The 14,349-nt window shown below is 40.2% G+C and overlaps 1 protein-coding gene across 1 annotated transcript; it reads right to left on the bottom strand.

Moving 5' to 3' along the window:
• Window positions 1–10,794: 10,794 nt before the first annotated feature.
• On the bottom strand, window positions 10,795–11,895 carry LOC124971695 (melanoma-associated antigen 10-like). Its single transcript, XM_047535345.1, has one exon. It carries the CDS (start codon window positions 11,893–11,895, stop codon window positions 10,795–10,797), a length of 1,101 nt encoding a protein of 366 aa, XP_047391301.1.
• Window positions 11,896–14,349: the final 2,454 nt, after the last annotated feature.

The following is a 14,349-nucleotide window of genomic DNA, read 5'->3' as shown; positions in this document are numbered from 1 at the left end:
CCTTCTTCCAATATTGCCTATATACAGTTCTTCCTATAAATATCAAATCCATTATGTCGTGGAAAGTATTGCTTAAATATGAATATGACTTTCCTTTTTAAAGCAAAAGTTATTACTTTTCTTAAAGAGAGGGTTTTCAAAAAATAGAGTCTTACCTGTGAAGCATTGTATTTGAATGTCTGAGAGAAACTGAATGACTATACTTAGTCTTCTAATTACATTTCAAAGCATTTTGTTTGTTAATTTATATTATGCAAGTGGTAAATATGCTGGAGGCTGAATAGAATCCAACAAGAAGTTAATCAATATTGCAAACAAATCATCTAGGGAATTTGCATTTATATTCCGTAGTCCAAATCACATTTTAAAATATTTACAATATTTTATAATTATAATGGTAACTCATATGTACCTCAGAAGTGTTAGAAACATTGAAAGCATTAAGAGAATTTAAAAATCACTTCTATTTCTGTAAGAAAATAACATTCTTGGTGTTTTTTTTTTTTTTTGATTCATTTATTTAAAATCCTTGAAAAGGATGGTTTTTACAAGTAAAAAAAGAAATAGGAAATTAATACTCTTACTAATCTCAGTATTAGGCATAAGACCGGGTAAGATTATAAAGTTCCCTTTCTTTTTGTTTAACTATGTTAATTTGAAGGCATTATATTATAACAATATGAATTCTGGAATCAAGGATTTCATTGCCTTAAATTTACAACTGAGAAAACTTTTTGATAATTCTCTCCAGAGTCAACTGGACAGTTGAGGTAGGTTTCTCCCTGTATATATTCCCAACTGTATGTATGTGTGTCTCTATGAACATATACATATGTGTCCCACAGTCTTTCAATATAATTTTAATTTGAAAATTGAAATGTTGGGGCATGTGTCATTCATGGATAATTTAGGTTTTAAACTTGGAGTACAGGAATTCTGATTCTGGCCAAGATGAAATAATAAGGACCAAATTTACATGTCTACCTGAAGCAACTAAAAAACAGACAAAAGATATGAAACCGTGATTTTCAATTTATTGGACATCAAGCAAAGAGCAGTTTTATGGAAGAGATTAGAAATTAGTGAGGCAAGGCCTATGGTTGTCCAAGCTTACTATCTAGAGAGACATTGCAGATGACAGTGCACAGAAGGGGAAACTATCTCCTTGAGTTAAGAACATGGCTCTGAGAGTCTAGGGATGCCAATGAAGGGGCCTAGAGCTTGCCTGACCAAATTCCAGAGAAGAGAGTGGCAGACAGAAATTTCCAGCAATCATGCAAGTCTGAGAATTATTCCCGCTTCCATTAATCAGAACGGAGAACCTTGTAGTTCATGGTGCATTGGTTAGAGTATACAGAACTGTTTTGCCTTAGAAGTGAGGAAATATTAGCCAAAGACTAAACATTGTTTTTACCTTACTTAACAAAGTTTAAAACCAAGACTCAATATTGTTACACCATTTCTAAATAATTTAACTGTATATCACGATGAAACTCAAGAGTATTATTTAATTGTAGAAACACAAAAATACCCAGCACTCAATAAGGTAAAATTCACAATGTCTGACATTCAATGCCCAAGTACCAGGCATTCAAAGAAATGGGAATGTAGCATCAATAAGGAGAAGAAAAATAAATAAAAACCAATTTAGAAATGAGAGAGAAAATAGTTAGTAGACATAGACATCAAAACAATATACTGTATTCCATATGTTAAAAAATAAGAGGAAATTTTAAACATGTTAAATGGGGGCATGGAAAATATTTTTTAAAAGACCCTAAATAAACTTTGTGACATTGAAGCTACAATATCTTGAGTTGAAAAAAATACACTGACTTGGATTAACAGCAGATTGAATTTGTAAGATGAAAAGATTAATGAACTTCGAGATAAGCAATAACACATGACAGAATGAAATACACAGGGGAAAAACATTAAAAACAAGGAATAGAACATTACTGAGCTGTAAGGCAAGTAAGTTCAAGTGTCCTAATGCACATGCATTTGGTGACAATGGAGGAGGAGAAAGAGGTATGCAAAAAGATATTTGAAGAAATAAAGAAAAATCTCCAAGTTCAATGAAAACTATAAACTCCAAGATTCAAAAAGCTAAAAGAATTCCAAGAAAAATAAAAATGAAAAAAAAAACCACTAAGCTCAGGTTCATTAAAATCAAATTACTTGAAACCAGTGATAAACAGAAAACTCTAAGAGGTATTTAGAGAAAAAGACACTTTACCTACAGAGGAGCAAAGAGTAGATTTCTTGACAAAAACAATGAAAATGAGAGTGAAGAAATACCTGCAAAATACTGAAACAAAAATATAACTGTCAATTTAGAATTCTGTACACTATGGAAATACATTGGTGAAATTAAGTTTTTTTTAGGAAATGCAAAATCTTAATCACTGACATATGTGTACCACAAAAAATAGTAAAGGAAGTCCTCTAGACAGACAAAAATGGTATCAGAAATAAATTGGGATCTAAACAAAGTAACGAGGAGCATTATGCACTGCAACTTCATGAGTAAATCTAAAGATTATTTCCTTAAAATATAATTTTTTAACAGATAATTGTTTGAAGTAAAAACAATCACAATGTGGGTTGGGGTGTAGATCAGTGGTAGAGTGTTTGCCTGGCATATACTAGGCATTTTTAATTCCAACGCCACAAAAGTACAATAATAACAACTTACAGTGGAGTACATAAGATATAGGAATGAAATGTATGCTAACAATAGATGATAGATTAATAGAGGAGAAATGGAAATATACTGTTGCTTTTCATGTGTTTGATTATTCTAACTTCTGATGGGTATGGCCAGCTATTTTCCTTTCTCTGCCAACAGATCTAGTACAATGACCAGATGAACCCATACGCATTAAGCATGTAAATAGCACTCATCATTTAGGATATGAGCACTGTATGGCTTGATGGCAGGGTGAGAACTCCATATTCAAAACTACTCTTTCTTCTTTGTTGAATAAGAAACTCATACAGGAAACTTTTCACCTTGTGTTTTTTACAGGGAATTAAGCTACATAAGTTTAAAGCATTTTAGTTGAAGTTGGGTGTGGTGGCACATGTGTGTAACCCCAGTGATCTGGAATGCTAGTCAGGAGGATCACGAGTTCAAAGACAGCCTCAGCAACATAGCAAGGCCCTAAGCAACTTAACAAGACGCTTTCTCTAAATAATTTTTTTAAAAATGCTGGGGATATGGATAAAAGTGAGAGGTTATATGTACCTGGGTTCAATCCCTAGTTTTTTTTTATGTCTTTTTAAAAAATATTTCATTTGTTCTAATTAGTGATACATGACAGCAGAATGCATTTTGATTCATTGTACATAAATGGAGCACAACTATTCATTTCTCTGATTGTACATGATGTAGATCTCATGCCATTTGTGCAATCATACAAGTACTTAGGTTAATGATGTCAATTTCATTCCACCATCTTTTCCACCCTTTCCCCCTTCCCTCCCCTTACTCCCCTCTGCCCAATCCAAAGTTCCTCCATTCATTTCCTGCCCCCATCATGGATCAGCATCCACATATCAGAGAAAACATTTGGTCTTTGGTTTTTGGGGATTGACTTATTTTGCTTAGCATGATATTCTCCAACTCCATCCATTTACCTGCAAATGCCATAATTTTATTCTCCTTTAAGGTTGAATAATGTTTCATTGCATACATAAGCCACAGTTTCTTTATTCATTCATCTATTGAAGGGCATCTAGGTTGGTTCCATATTTTAGCTACGGTGAATTGAACTGCTATAAACATTGGTGTGACTGCATCACTGTCATATGCAGATTTTAAATCTTTTGGCTATAAACTGAGTAGTGGGATAGTTGGGTCAAATGGTGGTTCCATTAAAAGTTTTCTAAGTATTCTCCATACTGTTTTCCAGAGGGATTGCACAAATTTGCAGTCCTACCAGCAATCTATGAATGTACCTTTTTCTCCACATCTTTGCCAACACTTATTGTTGCTTTTATTCTTGCTCATTGCCATTCTGACTGGAGTGAGATGATAGAGTAATTGTGATTTGCATTTCTCTAATTGCTAGAGATGATGAACATTTTTTCATATATTTGTTCATCGATTGTGTTTTTCTTCTGTGAAGTGTCTGTTCAGTTTCTTAGCCCATTTATTGATTGGGTTATTTGTTTCTTTTTTTTTTTTGGTGTTAAGTATTTTGAGTTCTTTTTTTTTTTGGTGGGGAGACAAATGTTTTTATTTTAAAGCAGGAAGAACATCACCTACAATGCACAAAGTACTTATAATCAAGTATTTTTTTTACTTATTTACTTCTTTGCTAACATAGATTTCTCAATTACCTAGTTCAGATCTGCTATATATTTGATGCAGAAATCAGTCCCTAATAAAACCACTCTGGTCAGGAAGGTCCATTTATGACCGCCCACTGCCCGCAGGTGGTGGGCAATCACAACGCGTATGCTTTTCTTGATCACAGGAACCAAAAGGGCTTTATTCCACAAGTCTCCGACTTATATTGAGAACATCAGCCTATCAGAGAGTCGACTACCAGGAAAGTCAGCCTATCAAGGAACAGTCTCCAGGCAGATACCAGGATCGCCTCATGTACAACAGTCAACCAGAGTTACTTCCTAAAACTTGTTTATGAGTGCAGCTATGTCTGGCAAGCTGCCAGGCGCCATCTTAGAGATCAGGCCACGGTGCGGCTCTGGGGCCCTCAGAGCCCGCCCCTGACATCTCCCCCTTATTCTTTAAATAAAGAAAAGATGACTTGGGACCATGCCTGTCTTAGGTTGTCCATGGCAAATTACATCCTTACCCGTCATTGGAATTCTGACCTCCAGGTGTCAGAACCCTGTCTTAGGTTGGTATGCATTTCCACGGATCTTACCCGTCTTTGACTACTGGTCCAGCATGCTTAGCCATACTTGGGGGGATGTGCCTGTCTCAATGGCTGTCAAAGCCTGTACTATAGCCCATCAATGATGTCGGGCATCTTGGCGAGCTCTGATTTGGCTGCGTATAACATAGGCTATCCCCAAGCAGATAATAATCAGAACAGCTACTGTTCTAGCCCACTGTTTTGTCAATCCCAGGGCTTTAGATACTGATGCAACTTGAACCCTGGTGGCACTGACTCTGAGTATCAAATGTAGATGACCAATTACCAGTAAGGTAGACAGAGATTCTTAGATAACATAACCACAGAGCTAAGGTTATTATAAGCAATAGGGGTGACACACACTGCTCTTAAAGGATAAACACATCCCAGTCCCAAAAGTTCTTGCAAGATATCCACTTGTTCTTGTAGTAAGTCCACTCTTTGATTTACAAGGAGTATGCCTGCTGTTAGATGTTGGTTTAGGGTCTCTTTAGTCTGTAAGGCTGCAGCTGTATTTTCAGTCAAGTGATTGACTGCTGTTGCTGTAGGTATGGCAGTTGCTAGTGCTGCTGTTGCAGAAACCACTATTGCAGTGACCATAGCCGCTGTGATGCCAAATTCTCTCCTGTTTCTTGATAGTAACACTGGCAATTCCGCATCTGTAACAGAGACTGGGACTGGTAGGAAGGTAGGAACACACATTAAGACTGCCAGCGGGAACCTAGAAGCATTCCAACATTGAGAGAGATAGCATAAATCTGAAGTACAATTGAGAGAAGCGGTTGTTTCATTAGTTCAGAAACATAAAAGGGGGACACACACAAACTGGGGTAGGTGGAAAGGTACATAATTGAACTGTTCCTCCTAAGAGACTAAAAAGAGGTTGTAAGTTAGTTCAAGGGGGGCTACGAGCATCATGGTCATCAGAAGTATGTTGGTCTGAGTTACTTGTTGGTAGCGTTGGCACTGGTCGAGTTAGTCGCTCAGGAACCCAGATAGGCGATGTTTTATCCTGTGGAAACACACAAACCGAGCTGCGGCTCCAGTAAAGCACCGGGTCCGGGCTGTTCCATTGTCCTGTAAGAACATCCTTCCATTTTACCGTCACTCTATCATGTTGTTTATGATTGCCATGTCTCTCAGTGGCAGAGATCCTCATTATCCAGAGTTAAAAAATTTAAAATAAAGAGGCAAAGAGAAAGTTTATTTTTAGGGGACCTGAAGGTCTCCCCTATTCCCCCTTTTTGTTTATAAAGAGTCTTTGTGGTTTATAAGGTATACCTGTGGTTAGAGTTATTTCAAATTTAGTGAGAAATTGGTTCTTACAAAATTTAATTTTTAAAGAAAAATTTAGACTCTATAATGTAGTACAATACTCTAACAGTTGCTTAACCATAATTGTATAAACCCCTATTTTTAAGACTAATTGTTCTAAAGAATAAAACTTAATAGAAAGTTAAGAGTAAATTAGTGTTTCTAAGAAATCCTTTTGAGTTCTTTATATATCCTGGAGGTTAGTGCTCCATCTGAGGTGCATGTGGTAAAGATTTTCTCCCACTCTGTAGGCTCTTTCTTCACATTATGGAGTGTTTCCTTTGCTGAAAAAAAGCTTTTTAGTTTGAATCCATCCCATTTGTTGATTCTTGCTTTTATTTCTTGCACTTTAGGAGTCTTGTAGAGGAAGTCAGATCCTAAGGCAACACCATGAAGATTTGGGCCTACTTTTTCTTTTATTAGGTGCAGGGACTCCGGTCTAATTCCTAGGTCCTTGATCCACTTTGAGTTGAGTTTCATGCAGGGGGCGGAGACAGGGGTTTAGTTTCATTTTACTGCATATGTATTTCCAGTTTTCTCAGCACCATTTGTTGAAGAGATATCTTTTCTCCATTGTATGATTTGGCACCTTTGTCTAGTATGAGAAAACTGTATTTATTTGGGTTTGTGTCCATGTCCTCTATTCTGTACCATCGATCTACCTGTTTATTTTGGTACCATACCATGCTGTTTTTATTAGTATTGCTTTGTAATAGAGTTGAAGATCTGGTATTGCGATACCCCCGGCTTCGCTCTTTCTACTGAGGATTGCTTTAGCTATTCTGGGTTTTTTATTCTTCCAGATGAATTTCATAATTGCTTGCTCTATTTCTGTAAGATACATCATTGGGATTTTAATTGGAATTGCATTGAATCTGTAGAGCACTTTAGGTAATATGGCCATTTTGACAATATTAATTCTGCCTATCCAAGAACATGGGAGATCTTTCCATCTTCTAAGGTGTTCTTTAATTTCTTTCTTTAATGTTCTATAGTTCTCATTGTAGAGGCCTTTCACCTCTTTTGCTAGACTGATACCCAAGTATTTTATGTTTTTCAATATAGTCCTTGAAACTCTAGCCAGAGCATTAGAAGAAAGAATTTACAGGTATAAATAGGAAAAGAGGAGCTCAAATTATCACTATTTGCTGATGATATGATTCTATGTTTAGAAGATCCAAAAAAAAACTAGAACTAATAAATGAATTCAGGAAAGTAGCAGGATATAAAATCAACACTTATAAATCTAATGAACTTCCATACATCAGTGATGAATTCTCTAAAAGAGAAATTAGGAAAACTACCCCATCCACAATAATCTCAAAAAATAAAATACTTGGGAATCGATATAGTTTTTTAAAAAAGATTTTAGTTGAGATGAGATATTCTGAATATCAGTCACTCACCATGCCTTCTATCATGTTGTGATGCAGCAAGAAGGCTCTCACCAGATGTGGCCCTCAATCTTAGACTTCCCAGCCTGAAGAACTGTAGGGAATGAATACACTTTATAAATTAGCCAATGTCAGATATTCTTTTACAGTAGCATAAAGTGGTCTAAGACAACAAAATCAAACAGATTTTTTTAATAAAGATAGGAAAGGTAGGGGAAATCTAAAAAGAGAAAGAACCCTTCCAGATATGCAAACAGAATGGTTCATAAATATGTATGTATACAAACCTATGTATACACAGATCACAGATATATGCATATAGGGTCTACTATGTGATAGGTGCTTTCAAACAGCATCACATGTAATTTTCCAAGAATCTTATAAATCTCAGCAGGGTGAGTTTGCTTCCTCTTTGTAATAGTATTGTTTTGTAGTACCTTTTGCAATATCATCTATGTCATTAGGCTGAGAATTTCTCATTCCTTTTGACTGAACATATTTGAACAGTAATAAATGTGCTATTAGGCACTCTGAAAACGAGAATTGCCCTGCAGGACAGGTACACAGACAAGAAACAAGATGGTTAATTACTGTTGTTTTTTTCTTTCCCTTCCTTATATTTTATTGGTGCTTTACACTTGTGCATAATGGTGGGATTCATTGTAATAATATTTGTGCACACACACAATGTAACAATAACCAATTAGCTAGTATAATTCTCCAGGGAAAGGGAAATTACTGGGGGATGATTTTATTTTTCACCAAAAAACTATTTTCACCTCCTGGAAGCTCCAGAGATTTTAGGAATTCAGATTCCATAGATATTCATGTCAGTGATTTCTGTTGTCTTTCCTTATATACCACTGTGAAGGAGGATTTGGCCACGTAGGCAAGCTTATTCATCTGTGTATGCATTTGCTAGCCAGCTTCATATTAGATATCCTATTAAAATCCTTCTGCAAATATCATGATCATACCAATAACTCACCCACAACTTCGAGGTTAGATTGGAAGAACTAGTAGATTATGGGCCAAATCACTCTACTCACCAGCTCATTTGAAAAATAATCTTTGGGGGAAATGACCAGTTATCTAAAAATGAAATTTTATATATATATATATATATATATATATATATATATATATATATATATAGCATATTATATATGCTATAAGATAAGAGATATTCCCAGGGATGAGACAGGAGGGCCAGTTTCCTTCTAGAGGAAGTAGGAATGTTTTATGTCACAGAGTATGTAGGTGATTCTGGGCTGTTTGAAAGGGAGAACACAGTCTTCATAGGATGACACAGTGACAAGATTCTTGATTTGGATAGGAAGGGACAATAGAGATGACCAGGGGAAGTATGCTGTTAATGTTGGAAAATTCTGGCTCTGGAGAAATGCCAACTTCTAGGTAGAGTTGGCTGTTATGGAACCCTGGGGATTGGAACAAAAAGACTCTAGGTTACAAACATCCACAGGCAATCCCCAAATTGCGGTTGATTCTCATTGCCACCTACTTTAGAACTGTTGTTAGCATGTTGGCCTCCTCCAGGATTTTTTAGTCACTAGAGAGACATAATGCAATTCTGAGAAGAGAAATAAATTATAAGTCAGAATGTGGCCTCAGGTTAGGAGTGGGAACAGTGTGGGCTCCAACAAATTCAGACCATGGGTCCTGTCACTAGCCAGGGATCCTGGGAAAGTCACAACCCTGTGGACTCTTCATCTATGAAATGGGCCTGAGTAGGCCTGTCCAGTAGGACTGTTGGGATATGAGTACTATATTTAAAGCCCCTGGAACAGTGCCTGTCCTGTATTGGAACTGTAGTGAGTATTCATATTGTCATTGTTTTCCTGTACGTATTAAAGAATATACAATTCAAAAGTACATAGAATAGCTAATCAGCAAAATTTGAAATTTCATGATTAAAATTCAGTAAATATTCCTTCAGAGGACATATTGCAAAATCTGGGTGTGGAGGACTCATTCCTCTCTGGGAAGCTCTTAAAATCTGAGTCAAAGACCAGCTTCTTCCTTCCTGTGTTTTCATCTAAACCACCACTTTCATTCATTTCAACTCATCACCACTTGCTTAGAGTTGTCCCAATTATATTAAAGGTAACCTAATTAAAATGTTCTTCTAATGGAGTTGGCTGTCATGGAGGGCAACATGTCACAGACTTCCTGATTAGGACATCCTTATTTTTCCGAAAACCCTTCCAGATGATGCGTATAAAATACCTAGTCTGTGTATTATGTTAAAAAGTATTGAGATGAGAGCTCAAGACACCTTTTATACCCATTCCAGGTAGAGATTCCTGTCTGCTTTATCTATCCACCATCCAAAAGAGCTACTCAGAGCATATTTCTACTCTTAGCTCTAAGACATGCTATCTGAGTGTCTGGCCTCAGTCACCGTGCTCTCATCACAATGAACTCCCATAGATAAAATTGTAATTTCTCAATGCCTCACACTACCTTTGTTCAGGGCAAAACCAGACTGCTCTTCACTGGAGTCCCACGTTCTCATACCTCCTTTACTTGTTCTTAGGTCTTAGAGGATATTTCACCATCTTCATGATGTGATTGCTGAACTTAGATTACATCCTACAGATAAGGGTGGGTCTGGTTTATCCTACTATACCACTGCTAAGACAGGTCCTTGAAAATAGTAAATGCTCAACGAAAGGTTGGAGAAGAAATGAGCCAGGGAGCAGAGGTTTCGTTTATTATAATTTAATTTTGACTTTAAGTAAAGGTAACAAATCCAGGAGTATATACTTTAATTTCACAGAATGAAAGACTAAAATATGATAATAAAAATCAATACTTCATTTTTTTTTCCTTTTACTGCTAAATTCATCCACATTTCCAAGAAAATTCCAATTCCAATACTATGGTATGTTGCTACAGATTACAGATAAGGTTGAACACATCCCAATTTGTTATACAAAAGAGAAAAACTCTTTCTATTAAAGTGGGTAACAGCATGAATGTGCAATGAATGTAATTTTTAAGCTTAGAGTCTGCATGTCATATACCTTCTAGTAAAATTAACATTTTAGAACACCAAGAAGAGGATAAATTCCCAAGACACCTAAATAGAATAGTAAAACAAGGATGTTCTATAATGTATTCTCCCCATCTCCAGTCTAACCCTCCACTACTTTGATCACTGACTATGCAGGACCTTACTCTGGGCAGAAAATACTGCTAGTGGCACTAAAACTTGAACTGGTCATGGTAGTAGCATCATCTGTTGTGGCAATTCTGGCCTGGGCTTTCTCTTCCTCATCTCTCAAAGCCTCCTCATACCACACTGGGAAGGATTTGGGATCACTCCCATTGATCTTAGCCAAAAATTCCAAGAGACTCATTTTACTGGTTTCAATGTGGGCCCTCGGACCCCACAGGAACTCGAAGTGAGCAGGATCACTGTTGGGCACCTGCCGATACTCCAAGTACTCTTCCTGCACCCAATCGTGGGTGATAAGCTTCCTGGGGTCCCCATAGATAAAGTGTTCCCTCCCAGCATACACCCCCATCATACTCAGTGCTTCCCAGACAACCTCCTCAGGGGCACAGTTTCCCTCCATAAATATAATGCTCAGAGTAAGTACCAGGAGGCCAGCCTTGGGCATGCCCTGGACTTCACTTAGCATCCCATCGTAGGTGAGGCCCAGGGTAGTCACAAGGACATAGCAGTGGTTGGAGGGGTCCACTTCCTTCATGTCAATGCCAAAGACCAACTGCATGCACTCAGAGGCCTCGCTGAAGATCACAGGGAAGTGATCTTGGTAATTTTGAATGACACTATTCAGCATTTCTGCTTTCGTGGTCAGCTCTTTCATTCGATACTTGAGGAGTAGGAATTCTACCAAATCATTCACCTTTTCATCTATCTCACTTCTGGGCAAGGATGTACTGCCTGGAAGGGCCTGTGAGGTACTTGGACCCTCCTCTCCTTGGCTGGAGGCCTCATCAGATTGACTGCATGGAGTAGAGGTCATGACAGTGGGGGAAGACAAGGTTGTTGGAGGACTCTGGGAAGGACTTGGTAGCTCATCAAAACCAAAATCTTCCTCTGGGGTACTTGACAATAGAGGATAGCAAGAGGAGGAAGTGGAGGAAGAGGAGCAGGGGAAAGAGGAGGAGCAAGTGGAGGAGGAAGAGGAAGTATCCTCCTCATCCACAGGTGTGGAAGCCTGTGCATCCACAAGGCCCTGTGTCTCAATTTGGGCCTGCAGGTCTTCCTCAAGCATGTAACGCCGACGCTTTGGAGCTCGAGGCATGATGACTCTGGTCTGAGACAGCAAGCAGGAGGACGGGCAGGAGCTTGGTGGTAGAGACTCACTGGCCTGGGGAAGAAAGGGTATGTGAGGGACTTAGCTGAGAACTGAATCTTTGGCAGCTCTCACAAAGGCCCACTACAGGTTTTCTGTTTGGGTGGTGCTCTAGGGCTATTCAGGCTCCCGTCCTTTTGGTGGAGCTGTTTCCTGAAAGCCTGAGGGAGAAAGTGAGGCAGTTACTGTGGGTACAGCAAGCCCACAGAGCACAAGGCCCAGGGCTGACCGTAGGTCTCATGGGGCCTGGGCTCTGTGGGGCTCCCTTTGCCCTAGGGAGGGCAGGGTCCTTGATACGCATTCCCTGAGTACACCTCACCATGACTCCAAATACTGCCTGGGCCTCCTCTGCTCTGTGACCTGAGGACACTGCCTCATACCAAGACATTCATCTCCTTGTTCCAGAAGTTCTTGTAAGAGGCACTGAGGGGACCCACAGATTGCAGACTGCAAGCAAGACCCTGGTCCACCAGCCCTGACAGGAGGGATGGGCTGCCTTCTGTGAGGTCACCACTGTTCTGAGGTAGATGGTCCCCTCTGCTCACTCTGGGCCCTCAACTTGCCCCTGGCAGGACCTGGATGCCACCCACGTGCTGGACTGAAGCACACTCTCTGAAGAAGTTTCCACCTCCCTGACAAGGAATACAAGGTAAGGAGCATCACATATGGCCAAGCCTGCCTGGGACAATAGTAAGTACTGTCCAAATTCCATGGATCTGTGTCCTGGGAGGGGTGATTCGCTTGGTCCTGACATTGATGTAAGAAAATGTCTGAGATTTTCCCTCTGATGACCTGAGGCCATCTTCCTTAAACTAAAGCCCTATCTCTGTGAGACACCAGAAGAGGAGTTAAGGGGAAGTCATTCTACCCATGGTCCCTTTGGTCTTCCTGTGGCTGAAAGAAGGGGAAGGTTGGGACTGGTGTCCTATGTATTCAGGTGAGGGAGTTTCCTCTATCCTCACCTTGACTCCTGGCTATGCCTGAGTTCCTCCCTCTGCCAACGTGAGTTCAGCCACCACTTATAGAGGCCTTCACCTCCAATGACACACAGATAAGAGAGGTGCCTCAGTATGATAGCCCTGCCTGGGTTTATTGGGCTGACAGCGGGCAAAGGAAAGATTTGTGAGAGGCATCTGTCTGCCCTGGGTTGGGGGTTCCCTGGATCCTCCCTTAAGGTCCTCACCTTAAATATGGAAGAATTTGGAACCCTTGTGTCTAATGACTAGATAGGTTCCCTGTGCCAATGTGACATCATCCTGTGACATTGCCTCTTTCAACTCCCTGAAAGTCCCCCAACCCTCAGAAGGAAGGAGCAGATGTCTTATCCCATCTCCCCTTTGTGTGGGATCTCCAGGGCTGGTGGCTTGACCTGGATCCCATCCATGCCTTCTGGACTGGCAGATTCCCTAAGTCCTTACTCATGCCCATGCCTGCTCTTCCTCACACCCACTGCATCTGAGGTGAACTGACATCTTCAGACCAAGACCCCATCTCCCAGAAGACTCCTCATTTTCATGCCCATGGTACATGCCACTTAGGGTTTCCCACAGCTGATTACAGGGGATAAGTAGACTATGTAGGATTTCTTCTTGCAGAGATGTAGATGCTTTCAGTTCTCGTGAAAGGTCACTACCTTGGGTCTAGCAGATCCTGGGATTCTTCTTCTGCTAACCACATGTGGCTCTCTCTGCTACCTGCAAGCCAAACCTCAAGGAGAAATGACAGAGAGTCACTTCCAGAGACCCTCCCTGAACCACACCACCGGGATGATTACAGGAGAAGCCAGGCTCTGTGAGGTCCCTTCTTTTGGGAGGTATGACATTCAGTCCCTGTCACCAAAGGTCCTCACCTTGACTCCTAGCACAGAGTGGAATCCTCCCTCTGATGGCCAGGTGTGACTTCTCTGCTGTCCTGATGAACACCAAGGCTCCCCCTCGCTGATTTGGAGGAGACAGAAGTGAAGAGAGCACATTTGGACACTGATGCATGGGTTTTTCCCAGGCTAACAGAAGGAGCAGGTTCCATGGGCCTCCTTGGTCTGGGCTGTCCTCAGGGTATTCATACTCACTCCTGACAGGGTCTGGCCCTTTCCCCTCTGCTGACCTGTATGTAGGTGCATCCTGCAGGCCAAGGGCCCCATTTCCCCGAGGCCCAGAGGAGGAAGAAGGAATGGGATGTCTTCCCCAAAGTCCTGCCTGTAGCGTCCCCAGGCTGCCAACAGGGGCGGGTTTCCCAGGTGTGGATCTGGGATGTTACTGAACTTCCCAGAAGACCCTGAGATTCCTACATCTTCTGACCTGAGAACACACACTTCAATCATGCTCACTCATCCCTGACACCCTGGAGGCAGAAGGGAGGTGCACTGCCTCTGGCCACTCTGTCCAGGGACACCTAGGGCTGATG

Source organism: Sciurus carolinensis, chromosome X (assembly GCF_902686445.1).
Source record: "Sciurus carolinensis chromosome X, mSciCar1.2, whole genome shotgun sequence".
Taxonomy (NCBI): Eukaryota; Metazoa; Chordata; class Mammalia; order Rodentia; family Sciuridae; genus Sciurus; species Sciurus carolinensis.
Note: the sequence above shows the minus strand (reverse complement) of the source record. Positions and strands in the feature narration are given on the sequence as shown.